The following is a 19,677-nucleotide window of genomic DNA, read 5'->3' on the forward strand; positions in this document are numbered from 1 at the left end:
CTGGACTTCCTAGTTTTCAGCATATACAGGGCTTTTTTTCAGCTGGAACGCGGTGGAACAGCATTCCAGAACCTCTTGAAAATGGTCACATGGCCGGTGGCCATTTTCTCCAAGGGCAACCCACTGAGTTCCACCACCTCTTTTCACAGAAAAAAGCCCTGAACATATCATAATTTGTTACTACTTCCAAACTAGCATACCACAGTCTGCCCAATTCACAGGTAATGAAAATTATGTTTGCTGATAACCCAGAAGTGTAGGTGGGAACTGAAAAGCACAACAGCTGGGGAAGAAATGAGAATCTGATGCTCATTCACCATGCCAAAATCATGATGATGGTGTTGCATGTAGAAATACTACCTCCAGAGTTTTAGAGAAGAGGGTGGAACATAGGTAGCAAAAAAGCACCGACCATGGCCCAATAAGCCCTTGTAAGTGTAAGCTCTTCCTGTTTGGCATATTTGCCAAAAGACATAATAGCTTTCTAGCCAAATTAAATATCTGGCAATCACATGTAGATACAACTGACTATGTTTTGGATTTGGTTAGTGAGGAGACAGACTAGATATCTTGTAATGAATATGTTGAGCATCCAAATTCCACAGTTCTGTATAGTAAGGCATGTATTAGGCAAGCTGATAATGATAGATCTGGGTTGCTTGCACAGCCAATACAAATGACATGCGCCACTGTGACTAAGACATGGTTTAAAAGTGATGTTATCTATGGGCAAAGCGTAGGGTTGGGCAACTTACATCATGTGACGTTTTATTTGCATGTTGCATCTGAATGAAAGCACAACACAGACTACAGATTGCTGGTATGTGCAGATGCTTTAAATATATATATATGGTCCAGTGCTCTGATAAGCACCTTTTATATGTTGTAACAATAGGGTGGAGTGCTGCACAGGTAAATGCTTTGTCCAGAGAAGTATCACGTTTCATTCAGCCCGAAATGCAGATCTAGCATATTAGCAGAAGCATCAATCGGCTTTGCCCCACTTCCTAAATCTCTCCCCACAAGATACACCTTAAAAACTACCAGCTCCATTGTTACATACGGCTGGCACATACAGCTCTTGCAGGCCCAAAAAATCTATCATATTATTATCCCTTTATTACTCCAAGAAGCTCAGAGCAGCAGTATACATGGCTCCTCTTCCCCATTTAAACTCAAAACAACCTTGTGACATGGGTTAAGCCGAGAAATAGTGAACTTCTTGGCTGAATGAGGATTTGAAACCTAGTAGTTTCATGTCCCAGTATGACACTCAAACTACTACACCACTCTAGCTCATAAGATGCTGAAAAGTAGGGGGAAGTGAGGTGACTTCCTGGCTAGTGCTATATGGTAACACCTGAGAGCAACAGCTGCAGAAAACCAAGGAAAGGGGAAGTACCAGCACAACCACAGACACAGATGTTTCTGGATCATAAGGAAAACTGGGGTCACACCACAGCATCCTTGCACAAGCACTCTTCCATTACCATCTGATTTGGGGAGCTACTGTTCTCATGCAAATGACTCATAAAACTGGGTCACTGGTCAGACACTGTTGGATTTGCTCCTCACACAAGTGTTTGGAATAGCACATATCCCTTGAATGGAGTTATCTTGCTAGAATTTGTGAAGGATCTACACTTGATATAATTAATATAAATCATGGCTATAATTGATATAAATCATGGATCAGACCCATCCCAGATCTAAGATTCCGTTTACCATTTGACCAGCTCTAATCTTAAATCATGCGGGCATGCCTCCTTCTTCCCACTTTCAGTAACTTCCTGAATGTATTAGTTAGAACAGTCTTGTTTATGGTAACTAATGCTTATCTTTAATATACATATTCACTATATAAATACTATTTTAAAAAATATCTCCCACATATATTACCATTATATAAACACCTGGAATTTAAATTTTAAATATTTCTAGGAGTGACTAATACAAAACAAGAAGCGGTAGTATAGAGACAACACATTATTTTGTATATTTATACCAAATATCTTATAGTGATTAGTGAAACCTTTAGCCATGATCCAGCCAAAGTTAAGAAAAATATATTACTACTGCTCACCAAGTAGTAAAGATTGCAGGTTTCTGCAGGTATTTTAACTCTCCTACTGAAATCAATAGTTCTCAAAGTGATTAACTTTGGCTGGATCCTACCCTATTTTTTAAAGTATGTATTTCTAATAGATATATACCACATAAGACTCTAGTTGTATTATTGCATTTACTACGAGGAAGGAAGGAACTTCTATAGCAATACTTTGTTTTCCTTTTAGGTTATCCACTCAAACAGTGGTGCATCTTTTTTTGTTTCTATTTTTACACAAGAACAATAAAAACATACATTTATAAAACTGAGGACATAAGACAAAAAAATTGCCCTTGCTTTAAAAAAAACGCACCATTAAAATGTCATCTTTTTCAATGACGAGCTGTTCAATTAATATCATGCATCATAAAGGCATCGTGGATTTTAAATCAGATTAGCAGATCAATCCAGAAAGCATTATTGATTTTACAAAAGAATCAAAAATTCAAGGAAGACAAGACACTTTTCAAACCTATTTGACAGTGTAAATGCCAGTGTTTCTACCAAAACATTATTATTATCCAGTATCAAAACAAAAGTTTCATAACATGTATACATCAATCATTGCGCTGGTTATTAACCTCAAATACTAAAGTAATTTCTTTGAAAAGCAACTTGAAAGTAAGTCCACTTTAAAAATAAACAGAGAAATGTGCATTAATCCCACAACGGAATCAAGATCATTATTATTAAAATAAAGCCTGGGGCACATTGTGATGTCTAAGATTGGTGGGTAGATTTTAATTGACTTGAGGACTGTCATAGTTCTATTATCACAAAACCTGCAACACACTTCCAGCATGGAGGACCCATCTGTGCCCACCATCCATCTGTTTAGACGTGATTGGCAAAGTGGTAGGAAACTCGCAGTGGTCGCCTTTGCCTGAAAGGAATAAACCACAGGATCTTCCAGCGAGTGCCAAAAACTTCTGAGAAGGTCTGCTGCCATGGCTTTCGGGGTCTCGATCTACAGACAACAGCATTATTAGTGAAAGACAGCACTCCCATGGTGCACTTCAGTCAACCCGAACAATACAGGGTTGGCTGGGGATCCGTTACTCGACTCTGATGAATTGCATCCCAGCCACCACCAGCACAGTTTTCCTTTTCACTAAGGCATGCAGCTGAGACTTAACTATGAGAAGAACAGAATGCATCTGTATCTACTGAAGGCAGTCTTAAATCTAAGATGATCCTCATGGTCAACACAGTGTTTGCCAACAAGAGAGGACAAAAATTATTTCTGGCCTGTTCTTTGCAAGTGTAATGTTGATGGCTTTAAATAACATAGACTAAATCTTTTAGCCATTTTGCACTCAAGTTCTGTAGGAATCACTGTTAAGACAAGGCATATAAAGCTTCGCTTCTTCACATACATAGTTTTTAACTATGACTGCCTTTGCAAAACCCGAGCAGAGATACTTACATTTCTTCACAACAGTTTGCCAGTTTTTCTATACTTGTAGTGTCCTGTTATAGAGAAAAATAAAATTATTCAATATACTCTCCACACTCTTGTTGCTGGAAATATTGCTGCTTACTGCTGGAAATGTTTTTTTTTTAAAAAAAAATATTTAGGATCATTTCTAAAAAGGAAAAAAAATTTCAATGAAATTAGACAAAATAAACACACTATTTTAATAACTTGAACTGATATGCTGCCCAAGATTGGTACACTGAAAGTTTTTTAATGTTTATTATACTGGAGCATTCAACCTTCCCTATCATGGCAGTAATGCCTTTCCTTCTCTTAACCTGAACTAGGGCCATCAAAAGCCTACTTGATATTCAAAATATAGCCCAACAATTTCAGCTGAATTTCCTTGGAGGTGAAATAGATGTGTCTTGCTCACAAATTATGGCTGCCAAAATGATGGGTGAATATGAAATCTGCTTTCATGTAGAAGTGAAGCCATATAAACTTACCTTGTGAAAAGAGAATCCAAGGAAATTAAGGAACTTAGCAGGCCAACTGCTGATAACAGAATAGATCTAGCTGTTTGTTTCCTGGGACCCCAATTAAAAATCAAAACAGTGATTTCTAAAAGGATTCAGATCTCACTGTTAAAACACCAGTGCCACCCAGATCTCCCATTCATTTGCATATCATCTGCCATTACCATTAGCATTAATGGCTAGCCAACTTGCCAACCCTGCTCAAAAATTCCCTTTATTGATGTCTCTCAATCATTTGGTACACGCAGCTGCAGAAAAGAGAAATTATTTTCTAAAGTGCAGGATCCGGGGGGGGGGGGGAGGATCCTTATAGCAATGCCAAAGGGACTGAGTCCTTCTAACGCCAAGATTTTGCCACTCGTGTTCTGTCATCAGTGTTCTGTTATCTTCTGCAATTAATTTCATGAAAATGTCCTGTGAAATACAAATGTATGCAGCAAGCACAGACTCAGCATTGGATCTGCTCTAGTTTTAGCAGTCCATTTATAGTAGTCCATTTAAAAAGCTCACAAGCTAGTGCATCTACCATCAACTTGTCCTATATTATATCTCAGAAGCCAAGACCAGCCAAAAGGTGCCCCATCAACTGTGCACTCTATACCGCATATAAAGTTTCTAAGGGAAGATTACAGGAACGTTCTCCACTGTGCTCATTTTTTCAGGAAACCCTACTAACAGGAAATCTCTCATTTTTGTAATAATAATATTTAATTTATATACTGCCCTTCAAGACAACTTAATGCCCACTCAGAGTGGTTTACAAAGTGTGTTGTTATCCCCACTCATCCACCTACCCTCCCCGTGAGGTGGGTGGTGCTGAAAGAGCTCTGAGAGAGCTGTGGCTGACTCGAGGTCACCCAGTTAGCTTCAAACGGAGGAGTGGGGAATCAAACCCGGATCTCCAGATTACAGTCCTGCCACTCTTAACCACTACACCAAATTGGCTCTCGGTAATAAACACTATCTCAGCAGGTTTGCAATTGTTTATGCCTTGAAAATGTTTACTTTGTTAATTATACTGAATTTAAGGGATTCAAAGTTCCCTCATAACAAATTTATAAAAATATATCAAACTACTCACGGCCAGGATTCAAATGGCCACACATGAAATACTAAATAGGCACAGGGGCTTTCCCAAGCTTATTCTTTCTGAAGCCCCTGCTATTCATATCCATGCCCCACTACAGGAGGCGCCTGAGGAATAGAGAGTCTTCCAGAGTGGATATGGTGCCTCACTGAAAGATGTGATAGAGGAAAAGGACCATCACCCTCCCCTTCCCCAGGCACACCAAAGGGCCACTGTTTGGATGCCACACACACCCCAAATTAGTTCACCCAACTCTGCATTGGAACCAATAATACATCTAAAGGATGAGACCGAAGTTCAGGCAGTTGGGAAAAATAAATGAGAAATACAGGCAGGAATAATATCGTTTATCAACAGAGCAAAAGGGTCCACAGATGCTTTTATCGTTTTTTCTTGAAGGCAGTCAAGGACAGAAGGTATATATATGAGCAAAGTTCATGTTACATATATATCTTACACCTCAGCTATCAGTACAGCACAGTCCTTGCAGCAATATTGATTGATTCCCAGAGAAATGTTTCACTTTCAGAGTCACCAATAATATTTCCTGTGGAGTTTAATCTTTCACAAGTAGCCTGTGTCTAAATACTGACCCAGAATGACCCTGCTTAACTCAGTACATCTGAGGAGATCACAGCTTGAAATGGCACAGCTGAGAAACATCTTCAATAAGTAATAAACATAAGCAACCAAATTAAACAAGAGTATGTGTCCTGATTAAACGTATCTTGAATGTTTGGCAGAATAAGGTTATATGTTTATCAAAGGGTTTTCATCAATTAAGTAACAGATCAGGTAGCATGCAACTGACAACTGCAACCATGTTTTTGACATGGATTCTTAAACATGTCTGAGAAAGGCAAATTAGACGAACCAGCCAAGATAATGAATGGCTATACGGTCATATAGCTTTCCTCTTTGTTCGACAATAAACGAATTGCCGAAGCAACAGCTTTATGCAAAGGTTAAATGTTGTAACAATTTTAGTATCTTAAGTGATGTCTTTTACAAATGTATCAACAGTGAAGTAAACTGAAATTTGCAAATATTTATTTTATTTATTTAATTCAAATACCACAGAACTGGGTAAACAGTACAAGTGAACTAAAATTATATAATCATAATAATAACAACATCATTTTATTTATATACTGCCTTTCAGGACAACTTAACATCCACTCAGAGCGGTTTACAAAGTATGTCATTATTATCCCACAACAACAATCACCCTGCGAGGTGGGTGGGGTTGAGAGAGCTCCTAGAAGCTGTGACTGGCCCAAGGTCACCCAGCTGGCTTCAAGTGGAGGAGTGGGGAATCAAACCCAGTTCTCCAGATAAGAGTCTTGCGCTCTTAACCACTACACCAAACTGGCTAGAGTGCTAGACAGATAAATGCTTCAAAATTCAACATGAGTGGGAAAAGTTTAATGCAGAGAAGAACCTATGAAGTGCAAGTGAAAGACGAGGAATAACCAGCTACACATCAACCAGTTAAGGAAAAGGTATTAAGCTATTTTTTTAATGAATATCCAATATTGGTTCTGAAAATGGTTTGGCATTGATTGATATTTGCATGGCATGCTTCCTTGCAAAGCACATCTGAGCTGGCTGTGAGCAAGCTTTGTGTAGAGCTCATAAGCAGTATTACCTCAGATATTAAAGGCCACAGAAGCCAGAGCTCCACATACACACTGCAGCTCTGATCTACATAAGACAATCCTAGATTTGGGACAACAATGCTGATTGTGATTGAGATTTAAATAATAAATACAAATATTTTCTAAACTGTAATGATGCCATTTAATTTAATTTTACTTAATTTATACCACACCTTTCTTTCTAGTTGGGACCTAAACGGCTTACATAATTCTACTCGCAACAACTCTGTGAGGTAGGTTAGGCTGAGGGTATATGATTGGTCCAAGGACACCCAGTCAGCTTCCATGGCAGAGTGGGGAATCGAACATGGGTTGCCCAATCCTAGTCCATTTCTCTAGCCATTATACAACACTGGCTCTCACACTGGTTCATGTCATTTGAAATTGAGGGCTGTTTTATTTAAAAGGCATGTTAGAAACATTTTAAATAAATAGTCAGCAGGTTTGGGGAGAGTTTTCCACATATGGAAGAGACCATATTAATTCTGTTTCAAGGTTAGGATGTGATTTTGGATGTCAGTTTAATTTATAAAACATCCCATTAATTCCAAAGAGAAATTTAAATGTTGTCAAGTTCTTCAAATCTTCGGTGATGAAGCAAGATATAAATCAATGTGTAAATGCTGGGAACAGCTGTATTCAGAAGAACGGGCAGAAAAGAATAGCATGAAAAACTCCATCAAAGGTAAGATAGGCCTTATCACTCCATGTTGGATAATGACAGAGGGCCAATCTGATATCAGACTTCTACACAAAACCATACATGGCATAATTATTTTGTGTTTTCATATACGCAGGTACAGACAATGATTGTCTTAGAAGAACATTGACATTCCACCCTGACTGTGATTGTTGCTTTGCTAAAACTTAATTACAAGGATTAATACTGCCTTTGATTACATTTCTGGCATGTTTGAAAAAAAAAACCCACAAGTAAAGCCCTCATTATTAAACTAATCAAAACAGTATTTAATAGATTATCCGATTAAAAATATGATTAAAATATTTTACTTAATTAGAATAAGATAGTAAGATACTTATTTGTTGAGATGAAAAGCGTTTTACATTACATTACAAATGCATCAATTTGTGATCCAATGTTTTATATGAAAATGTTTGCTTTTGTGTATTATAAAGGAGACTATCAATACTGTACTACATTAGGGCTGGGATTTTTTAAAACTATGTATCTTCAAAAGCACTTGGTTTTATGTAAAAATTGTATCTTTCACAATATCTCCTTTAAAGAAATGTTTATCTGAGTCACAAAGTATATAATAGTTTTTAAATTATTTTTGTATTATTTTGTGACATATATTTAACTTCTTAATTATACCATGCTACCATGCAGACTAATAAAGAAAATGACAATATGGCTCCCAAAATATTCAGTTCGTACAAGTAAGAAAAAAGAAAATGAGATTTGTGGCAAGAGAGCTTTTTCAGGATCAAGCTATCTGAAGGTTATAAAATCTTCTGTTGATGACAGTCAGTTGGATTCAGCCTAAAAGTTTTCTGCTCATGCAACATGCTTTTGTCAGAGGAACATAACTTTCCTTCCCCCCCGCCAATGCAGCATACCAACTCCCTGAAACGCTGCTCCTGGGGGACAGAAGACCATTAGGAACAGCATGAGGGGCAAATTGGGGGCTGTAACAGTAAAATGGAACTGGTGGAAATCACCTTGCAATTTCCATTCGTGTAAAATTTAGTCTAGATCCAGCTCAGTATTACTATATAAATACCATGTCTTCTTACATTAGCAGTCTGGATAGAATTTTACATTACCCCCCAAATAAACGCTGTGATCTATGCTTTCTAGCAACCTCATGTACACATGAAACTCCTCAGTGTTGGGTCTGCCCCGTTCCTTACAGTGAAGGCAACAAACTTAGTGCATGAAAAACTGCACCTTCCATTATCATGGAGATGGCACTGCAACCTTTGTGTACACCACAAAATGTTGCAACACTTCTATAAGCTGCTATCACAAAATTCTCATTCACTTCAATACAAAATTTGCAAAGGACCATGCTGTTTGTCTGAAACATGGAATCTTTTCTTCCAATATATTGCTCCAGGACATCTTGCCAGTATAAACAACACAAATAATGTAAACTGTTGAAGAAACTGTGGTCAGTAAGCCAACTATAATCATATGTGGTGGTCATGCCCAGTAGTGTCAAAATTCTGGAAAAAATATTCATATAATTGGAAAATGTTACACGTCAAGTTATCTATCACCAGCATTGGCCCTATTAACAAACTGCGGGGAACAAAATCGAAAAGTGTCATCAAAGGGGCTGATAGTGTTCATGCTAATGGCAGCATGTAAGGGTATAGCAAAGTGCTGGAAGTCAGTAGAATCTTTGGCTGCTTCCGCACACGTTGGATAATCCACTTTCAATACTCTTTAGTGAACATTTTGTACTGTTTTCCATGTGTGGAACAAAAAATCCACTTCCAAAGGATTGTTAAAGTGCACTGAAAGTGCATTATTCAGCGTGTGTGGAAACGGCCTTTATCAGTGCATCTTTGGTACTCTGAATTATGGCAAATTCCAATGATGGAAAAATTGACATACCAGCTCAGAGTTGTCAAAGATAATGCTAGAATGTTGGATTTTTATGAAATGTGGCAAGGCTTTATTACATATACTAATCTGAAAAGTACCCAACACCAACATTTTTCTGAACTCTTCCTCAAACTGTAGAAAAGAGATTAGATTTGTAGCACACACAGAAATGCTCTAGAAAAAGAGGACAATGCCATTAAAATTTCCTCTTGAGTCCCAGTGCCTGATTTCTTTTTCTTTTCTTTTTTCTTTTTTTAATTCTTAGCTTTTTTTTCTTTTATCACATCTATTTTTCTTTATTCCCTCATGTAACTTTGAATGTTATGCCTGTGGCCTTGATGGCGTTTTTTATGTTGTATTGAAAATCAATAAAAAAATTAAACAAAGAAATTTTCTATCATCCCACTTAACTTGTCATCATCTATGCTCAACAACACCATCACATTATATAATTTTTAGAAACCCTTGTAACGTTAAACAAATTAATAATGTGAGTGCAGGGTCTATTAAGATTATTTTAAAGTACCCATTAAACAAAACAATAAGAATGTACTGATAAATATTTCAGCAGATGGAGAAACTCAAATTACACTGTAAACAATACAAACAACAAAATATGTCACCTGTGTAACATGTTTGCATTCATTCAGTGACATGTTGAGGACTGAGGTAAAATTATTTTTACAAAACCCTTTAACTCTGTTAATCATTTGGAAGACCATATGGAAAAATGAAAATGCATCCTGTTTAGAATTTTCAATAAAAAACAATCAAAGGTAATCCTTAAAATTAGGCTTCAGATTAGTCTCTTCAAACGATGCAGTTTGATAGAAACATCTGGTAGTGTTATGTTGAGAGACAGACCTTTTTTAACTTTGGAAATGAGATTAGTAGATCAGTTATTTGTAAGTGTCCAAGTAATTTCTAATTATTTTATCTGGGTCACAGATAATCCGCTTTTACTGGCCTCCCACAATGACATCAGAGGATCATTGCTTAAGTGATTATCCTGTTACCTTCCAGCAGCCACTGGAAAGCTGGATTTTCCATTTGTACAGAGAAAGAAATGGTCAAGCACCCCAGACAAGTGTCCGACCAAATAACAACCCTATAGAAATTTTTGTAAGAAAAACAATCTCTCAGAACACTCTACAAAACTACTGAAAAGTCAAACATTAAGACATAACACTATATATTGAATTAATATGAACCAACTAAAATATGCTGTATAAATCACAGACTGATTATACAAACTAGGATTTTAGATACACGTTTGTTGCTTATATTAGAAGTATCACTTACATACTTCAGGTTGTTAGAATACATAATGGAAATAGATCTAGTGCAACCCTATGGAGGGTTACTCCAGTCTAAGACCATTGACTTCAATAGGCTAAGACTGGAGTAACTCTACATAGGATTGCACTATCAGAGTGTAATTCTAAATAGAGTTATACCATTCTAAATTCTAATTCTAAATTCACTGAAGTCAACAGGTTTAGAAGGATATAACTCTGCTTAGGCTTGTATTTGTTTTAAATAGCTTGTTATTTTAATTGTAAGTCCCCTTGAGCATGACTCTAGAGGCAGCATAAAAATATCCTAAATAAATAGTAACGTAAATTATGTTAAATATGTGTCTTTATAGTCATATAAAATAACAATTAATATATACCCAAATTTCTTCCCAATGGAGACCCAACAAATTTGTCTCTTCCATTTTATCCTCTCAACGACTACCCTGTTAGGCAGCTTAGACTGAAAGAGAATTAATGGCACAAAGTCAACCAGTGAGCAGCCACAGTAGACTGGGGATTCAGACCCAGGTCTATTAGATTTTATTCCAACATTCTGTTACATCACATTGGCTCTCAGTTCAATATAGATGAATGTCAAAAAGATATACTGACATGCTCAGAATAAGAACTGTTATAAAAGTTAGCATGCCAGGGAAGCAATATTTTAAAATTCTAAGAATCTAAAATCAGAAGCAAATGCATTTAGTAGTTTTTGGAAACTTCTCACTGCTATGACAGTTGGATGATGCTTTGGTCTGTTCCCTCATCATGAGGTTTGCCTCATGTTAGTGAAAGGATAATGTTTTAAAAGAGGGGAGGCATTGGCAATCACTGGCTCAGATGGAGTGATGCCAGAACCAACCAGATCAGAAGAAAGTTGTATAAAAATAGTTTATAAATCCTTTTGTGGGTAAAACCAACAGCTTCTTACAAGTAACAGGAATTCGATGACAGTAAAAATTTGGATTCATTGAAGCATAAGAATAAATATGACTCCAGAAGTTTTGGATTTACTTATTTGAAACTCTCTGAGATCAAAAATCTTTTTGCTATTTTAAGAAACAAGTTCTCTTGAGTTGGGTGCATGAGCAAATTAAGAAACTCATATGCCATTGTGGAAAGTGATAACAAAGGTAAGCAACTAAATAATATGCTATCATCCATTTTTGTTAAGTGCAATAATAGGATATTTGGTCAAAGGGTCTGCCTTGAGGCACTTTTCCACTTTTCCTTATCTATCAGCAGGTTCCTCCTTTGACTAAAAGATTTAAAGAGTATTGATTTATATGATGCTTTATCTGGCTGTACATTGTTTTCTGTCTTTGAGGCTGGAAATTCTTCAGTGAAGAACGGCATCATTAAGTCATTTCTTGGTCTATCTGCTTTTATGAATGTATAATTGCATGCTTCTTATTTTGAAAATGGCTTAGAACAAAAATTCTTGAAATCATATGAAAGCAAAGGAGCATTTGTGATGACCTGTGAACATTTAAATTATCCTTCCTGCAAGATGACTTAATTCTAGGGGTGTGCAATGCGGTTCGAAATTCAGATTAAAATACCAAATTTCAGTTGAGTCAGTGAAATCCAGATATACTGAATCAAAAACCAGGTATTTCATATTTTTACTGGATTCAGCCAGTGGGGAAACACCACAGATCCGAACTAAGCAGTACCCACAGATCCGAACTAAGCAGTACCCAGTCACTGGCTTCAGTCCAATCTTTCTGAAACTTGGGGGGTCTTTAGAGGACAGTCAGGAATAGACCCTTACAAATTTAGTGGTTTGGAAAATGCCACTCTCGCCCCCCCAGATAGCCCCAGAGTGATTTCCCCATAGGGAATAATGGGGGGATTTTACTGAATTTTTCAGAAATAGCCAAGGCAAATTAGAGAATCAGTTTGGAATTCAGGTAATTTTGAATATTTTCCTCAGGTTCAGGAACATTTTCCTCAGGGGGGTTATATGGTCATTCCAATGCTAGATGGCCATTACTAGTCAGGTGGCGACTATCTATCTGGTACTGCTCATACAACTATTACCTTAAGCAGAGATTAAAATGGGGAAAACGTTACATAACATTATTTCAGTCAGGTGGTGTCTTGTAAACAGGAGGAGGCATTTCTACCCCATCCTTTCCAAAATTCAGATTGCCATTATGCCGTCCTTACTGATTTGTGCTGCAGAATTGTGTGCTATGGAACCAATGAAAATGCGTGGCCCTGCAAAGTCCTTTGAGGTTTTTTAAAGGTATTGTCCAGTGTGATCTCCAAAAACATTCCAAAACACCTTCCTTGGCCTAGAAAAAGACATTTGTGCTAAATAACAGATTTCTGAAGCACTTAACTTTTATCACTATAGCTTTGTTTTACCAATCTGCTTCTCCAGCGGCAGCTCTTGGAATAGTTAATCAACTACATGGCACAAAAAGAACAAATGAAAACTAGCAAGTGCTGAATTTGACTAAAGAATCTTAAAAACTGAAGGAAGAGGGAAAATTCTGTAAGTTCTGAAGGCTCTCATCTTTATATATTTATATTCACTCTAGAATCTGCTCAAGATGACTGCAAGCCTCTGCCCCCCTACACAAACAAAAATACAAGTTTAAAACAATACAAAATGCAATAGATTAAAAATCATTCAATAAAACCAATTTTCAGCGATAAAACCATCCAGTGGGTATTTATATTGATAAAATCTGTAGCAGAGGCAAAAAAGGAGGCTATAAAAGTACAAAAGCCAGGGAGAAAAAAAACATTTATTATGGTGGCAAAATGCTATTAAAATTGGCACTAGGAGAGTTTCAAGAGAAAGGGCACTGCATAGATGGAAGGAAAGAATGAGGACAGCTCCCATAAAGATAGAATAGGTTCAGGACTTGATGATTTTTAATTCCAGAATAAGAGAACATAATTATGGAATAATAGTATCTTAAGGTATTACTAGACTGACTTTATGAACAAGCCACCTAGGTCTGGATATACAAGAACAGCACATACCTAGATGACGGATTACTAATAAAGCAAAGAACATTATAAATATTCATATTATATAATTAATATAATTCATACTAATGTATTAATGTACCACTTTACATGGGAAATAGAGGTCACCAGTTTAAAATCCAAAGCAATTGCCAAGAGATTTTTCTTTTTTTAGAATAAAGGTCCTGAAATCAAGAACTCACAAACCAAAACCAAGATACTAAGTCCATGAAAGAAGAACAACCTAGCCAACCTAACACTTGATATGTTTATCATGGTGACTTAGGTCTTAAATACTTAGTTGAATTCAAAGATAATTCTCTGGCTACGAATGTGGACTCCGTCATTTGTGACATGTTGATTCCAAAATCTGAATGGAGAAGAGAAACCTGTAATTATTTAACACAAAAAGGGTTGAAAAGATACTATTCTTTTATATTCTGTTTCTGTGCTTGTTGGCAAATGAATAGAAAGCTTAAGAAGCTTGTTGGGAGAAAGTGGCTTCTACCTCCTAGTCATGAGTTTGGAGGACAGAAGAATTTCTGTAAACCCCTAAAACTTATTTCCAAGCTTGCATCTTATACTTATGGCAATCTGAATGTCCCCCAAAACACACACAGTTCTACTAAACAGCCTTTGTAATTCAGTTCTCCTTGCCTCAAAACCGTGTATAATCTCGGCATCCTCATCACTTCCACTTCAGTAGCTACATGCTAAACCTACTTTAGAAATACAAGAGTATTTTGCACCAATATAATTCAAATATATAGCAAGAATTTGGTCATACAGAAATGCAGAAGAGCTTGTATTTTATCGGAGATTACCTACATATGTGGTGATCATGCACAACAATGCGCATCTGGAATATGGAGTACAAGAACTGAGTAATATCAAGAAGACACATTAAGACTACTTCTTTCTAAATGTAAACATTACCTAAAATCCACCTCAAAAACATGTTAGCATACTTCATTTACTCATCATGACAGAAGTAAAAGGGAGAACTAAAGGGCAAAGTGGGGGTGAAAAACGGATCGCGGGAGAAATGGAAAAGACATCATTTAGGAAGGGGATTAAAGGAGGAAATAGAGATCTAAAGTAGGTTTGAAAGGATTATTTTTAAGTTGCTCCCCATCAATTCCATAATTTATAGTCCTCTTCCATCAGGGGACATGACAGTGTGTGTTGAGGGGAGGGGAACCTTTTCCAAGACTGTTCTGCTCTCTCAGTCCACTTTGCATCCCACCAGAGTTTTGCTTTTAGAGGCTTAGAAGGCTTGGCAATGTTATTGTTAAGGCCTAGCAATTCTCAAATACCACACTGAGTTCCGCTACAGGCATTATTTCATCTCTCTCTCTCTCTCTCTTTTCCCCCCAGATTTTTTCTGTAATCCTAGGACTTCTTTCTGGTTTGTAGAGAAATCTCCCTAGCTCTATTTTTGACTATATAATATCACCTCTTTTTCTCTCTCTTTCATACACACACACACAATGTGGCATGTATCTTGCCATCTGCAGAAAGTGGAAGAGATGTTCATTGAGAAGGCAGAGACCTTGAAGGACATTGTACTCCCCACCTTCAATGGCGTTGCAGGAAGTTATACTGGATCTAGCGCTATTCTAGAAAAGTACACTAAGGCAGTAGCAAAAATGTTTTCTACAACCTCAGTCTAGCCTGAAAATGGACTCCCTACCTTGACACAGCTGATCAGGCCATCTGGATCCATGTCATAGTAACATCAGAACTTGACTACTATAATGCATTCTACATAGGTCTCCCCTCTAAGCTGACTCAGAGACTCCAGTTAGTGCAGAATGCTGCAGCTCAGTTATTATTGGAAGCTAAGAGAAGAATATTAGTCACATTCTGTAGTCACTCCACTGGCTTCTATCAGTTAACAGGTTCAAATCAAGGTATTGACTATCACATACAAAACTCTTCACAGCCTTGGCCAGGCAAACGTACAGGATTGCCTATCTCCTATATTCCACCATAGCAGCTTCACTCACCCGAACAGGGTCCTTCTGCAGGTGCCATCTTGCACAAGGGCAAAATTGACAGCTGCCCGTACACACGCATTCTCTGTGGTGGCCCCTACCTTATGAAACAACCTACCTGAAGAGGTCAGGAAAGCGCCCACTCCCTTGGTTTTACACTTTACTGAATGTCAACAGAGATAAGTGTAAAGTTTTGCATTTAGGTAAGAAAAATCAAAGGTATACTTATAGGATGGTGGAGACTTGTCTTGGCAGTAGTACATGTTAAAAGTATCTAGGGGTCAGCAGTGTGAAGCTGCAACTATAAAGGCAAACACGATTTTTTAAGCTGTATCAACAGAAGCATAGTGTCCAGATCATGTGAAGTGATGGTATCGCTTTACTCTGCTCTGGTTAGACCTCACGGGGAGTACTGTGTTCAGTTTTGGGCACCACAGTTTAAGAAGGATGTTGACAAGCTGGAATGAGTCCAAAGGAGGACAACAAAGGGGTCTGGAGACCAAGTCTTATGAGGAAAGGTTGAAGGAGCTGGGTATGTTTAGCCTGGAGAGGAGGCAACTGAGAGGTGATATGATAGCCCTCTTAAAGTACTTAAAGGATGTCACACAGAGAAAGGAGTGGAGTTGTTTTCTGTTGCCCCAGAGGGCTGGATGAGAATCAACGGGTTAAAATTAAAGCAAAAGAGTTTTCAGCTAAACATTAGGAAGAACTCCCTAACAGTTCGTGTGGTTCTTCAGTGGAACGGGAGGTGGTGGAGTCTCCTTCTTTGGAGATATTGAAGAAGACTAGATAGTCACCTGACAGCTATGAAGATTCTCTGCTGAGGGAGTTCATGAAGGGATGAGCCAGTGCTAGGTTCTTGTGGCCCTTTCTTATATGCCCAGGGTAATGTTGATAGCCACTTTGGGGTCAGGAAGGAACTTTCCTTCAGGCCAAATTGGCCAGGGATCCTGGAGGTTTTTTGCCTTCTTCTGGGGACAGAGCAGGGGTCACTGGAGGAGGTAAGGAGGGAAGAAAGCTGTGAATTTCCTGCATTGTGCAGTGGGCCAGACTAGATGACCCTTGGAGCGCCTTCCAGCTTTATGTTTTTATGTGCTGCTGTGTGCCATCTGTTGCTTTGGGTATGATCCTACTGGTTTAAGTTGTTTAATGTGACAGTCTTAAAATTGCTTATGTTCTGTTTCAGCATTTCTTCAACTCTGTATGGGATTTCTGCCGGTTTTAAATCTTTGCATTTATACACCCTATTACATTGTTTATTGTATAGAAGTTTCTTGAACACACCAGAACTTATTCCTTAACACAACTTACATGCCCCTTAGTCCTTCCCTAGATTAGACTGGCATAATCCAGGTCTCCGCAGCATGAGGGCACTCATCCAACCAGTAACTGCCACACGGCTAGTCGATGTTAAGGAAAGGAAAGGGAGGTTTCATAAGCTCCTCACTGATCCCTGCTCACTTACTCTGGATTGGTTCTTTTTTCCTTCCAAAGCACACAAGGGCCAATCCTGAGTCCAGAACTTCTTTGCACTAGTCCCTTCCCTTCACAGAGAAAAATCTTCCACAAAACTCAGGAGAATATTAAAAAGGCCATCCAAAATTTAACAAAGTGGGGAAAATGGTAATGATTCAGACTTCTACCAATGATGCTTCAGGGACCCTTCGGAACAAAATGCCAAGTGGCACAAGGGCTTTCAGGAAGCAGGGGGAAATTGTGCAAAATTCCTGTTTCCTAGGGCAGCACAGCATTCCTCAGAGCTCAGTTTCCATTAATGGAGCTCTCAATGCAATGTATCCAGACTGTAACCCATGCATCCTGCTTCATCTCACTTTTCAAACTCTTTTCAGGACACAGTGAAATCTGGTATGAATGCATTTTTAAACTTTGACAAGATTACCTTTCCTACTATCTTCCAATCAATACTGGAGTTTTAACATCTCCTTCTTTCCTTTATCATTCTTTCAACACAGTCTTAATGTACCTAAAATATCATTGTTAAACCTAGCCGGTGGGGGCCAGTTTCCTGTAGTGGTTAAGAGCAGCGGGACTCTAATCTGGAGAACTGGGTTTGATTCCCCACTCCTCCACTTGAAGCCAGCTGGGTGACCTTGGGTCAGTCACAGCTTTCCGGAGCTCTCTCAGCCCCACCCACCTCACAGGGTCATTGTTGTTGTGGGGATAATAATGACATACTTTGTAAGCTGATCTGAGTGGACGTATATAAGGGCGGTATATAAATCAAGCGTTGTTGTTGTTGTTGTTATAAAATAAGCCTGTCTTCCTGTTGTCCAACTCTTCCAGCATCAAATTTTATCCCATGTTGATTGGACATTTTTGTACCTTTCTCCGTTAGTTATACCTTCATACCTTTCCTTTATACCTATCTCCTTTATACCTTTCTCCTTTAGTTTCATTCAATATTACTGCTGCTTGTTTAATTTAACCCACTTATTATAAGTATTCCCCACTGTATATTTCTTCTTTGCTCCAGATTTTCTACTTTATTCGTTTTAACTATACATTTTTATTTGAAAACCTTCCAATCAGATCTTATCTGTACTGCTGCTCACACTTCGCTTTCATCACTTTCGGGTTACTCTATCTCCCACCTACATTCCTTTCCTTATCCCATCCCAAGCTCCCCTACTCATTGTGCTTCCTCTTTCTTCTAATATTTTTTTTTCAAATATACTGATTTCTCCCATTCTCTCTCTTCTATAAACTTAAAAATAACATAAAAATCATGTGCTTATGATGTTATGTTAATTCTAAAGCAAGTGTATATCACTGGCTTCCCCTTCCCTCACCTTCTACTTTTAGTGTTTGCTTTTCTTTTAGTCTAGTTCTTGGCCAAAAATGGTCTATCCCCCCCCCCGCCACACGACACACAGTATTTGCACTTTTTAAACGATGACAACATCATCATGCATGAAAAGTTTTTCAAAGCAAACAGTAAAATACTTACATTGAACACACCAATTAACTGAGTATAAAAGAGTCCGCTAATTCCAACAAGCATTATTAAACCCATGAAGGTAGATATTCTTATTAGCGCAAGTTCATGTCTAAATACAAAAAGTTCCTATAAACAAAAGGAAACAGAAAAAAATAAGTTTTGTGTTTTGTATGAACAAAAATGAAATAAGGCTCTCAAAACAGGCAACAACAATTACAGTAAATGATTTAGCCATTGCAACTACAATTAAAGTGAGATTTATGTACATTTTTGGTAGACACTTTTTGTTTCTAAATAACATCTTCTAAATGCATACAGTCAAGTTGTTTTATGAAAGGGAACATATTTAACTTTATACAATACACGCATCTGATGAAGCAAGGTCTAACTCAAGAAAAGTTATACTGAAGTGGAATTTAGTTAGTCTTCAAGGTGCCCCAAGACTCCTGTTTACGGCAAACCTTAATGGCTATCCCTTCAGAATGATAGTCTCTCAAATGTGAAGGATGATTTTTAAGTATGCCTACTTCTCACTGAAATGGTAAACCTATGTCTGGTTTGTATCACATTAGACTACACATGGAGGCTCACAGGACAGAATGCTTCTCATAGGGGGAAAAAGACGTCTGCATGCTATGCTAGTATCGTTCTCCCTGATTTTTCTGTACAGAAAAAAAATTTTCATGGAGAAATATTTCATCACATAGAGCGCAACCTGTAGTCTGAAGCTGCACAGTTTAGATAAAAGTATTATCAAGACCCAAGATGGACTGTATGTTCTGAGACCAAGATATTACTAAAAATGCATCAGACCCGCTCCCATTCCAGCTGTCTCCTCACCCCTATCCATTAATGTCTAGTAGAACTTACTTTGTGTACTGATGCCATTATATCAAGTATTTTCCTGCCCTTGGCCAGGAGCAGCCAATGCTATGGAACTGAATCAAGAAAACAGGATAATGATACCAAGGTAAATCCTATCAGGTATTACTGGCAAGCAGCAATATGCAAAGTTATGTCCTGAGTAGTCCTTCCTCTCCCTTCAGCCTCCTTCC

At 37.8% G+C, this 19,677-nt stretch overlaps 1 protein-coding gene across 2 annotated transcripts in view; it reads right to left on the minus strand.

The window, feature by feature from the left end:
* Positions 1-2,825: 2,825 nt before the first annotated feature.
* Positions 2,826-19,677, minus strand: part of ZDHHC21 (zinc finger DHHC-type palmitoyltransferase 21) — a 33,202-nt gene continuing 16,350 nt past the window's right edge. For both annotated transcript variants that reach the window (XM_054987441.1, XM_054987440.1), the window contains 3 exons: positions 18,632-18,748; positions 3,534-3,577; positions 2,826-3,074 (listed from right to left, as the gene is read on the minus strand). In XM_054987441.1, the coding sequence (XP_054843416.1) occupies positions 2,942-3,074; positions 3,534-3,577; positions 18,632-18,748 (294 nt within the window). In that variant the 3' untranslated portion in view covers positions 2,826-2,941. The remainder of the gene's footprint in view (positions 3,075-3,533; positions 3,578-18,631; positions 18,749-19,677) is intronic.

The sequence above is a fragment of the Eublepharis macularius genome, chromosome 8 (assembly GCF_028583425.1).
Source record: "Eublepharis macularius isolate TG4126 chromosome 8, MPM_Emac_v1.0, whole genome shotgun sequence".
In the NCBI taxonomy this organism is placed as follows: domain Eukaryota; kingdom Metazoa; phylum Chordata; class Lepidosauria; order Squamata; family Eublepharidae; genus Eublepharis; species Eublepharis macularius.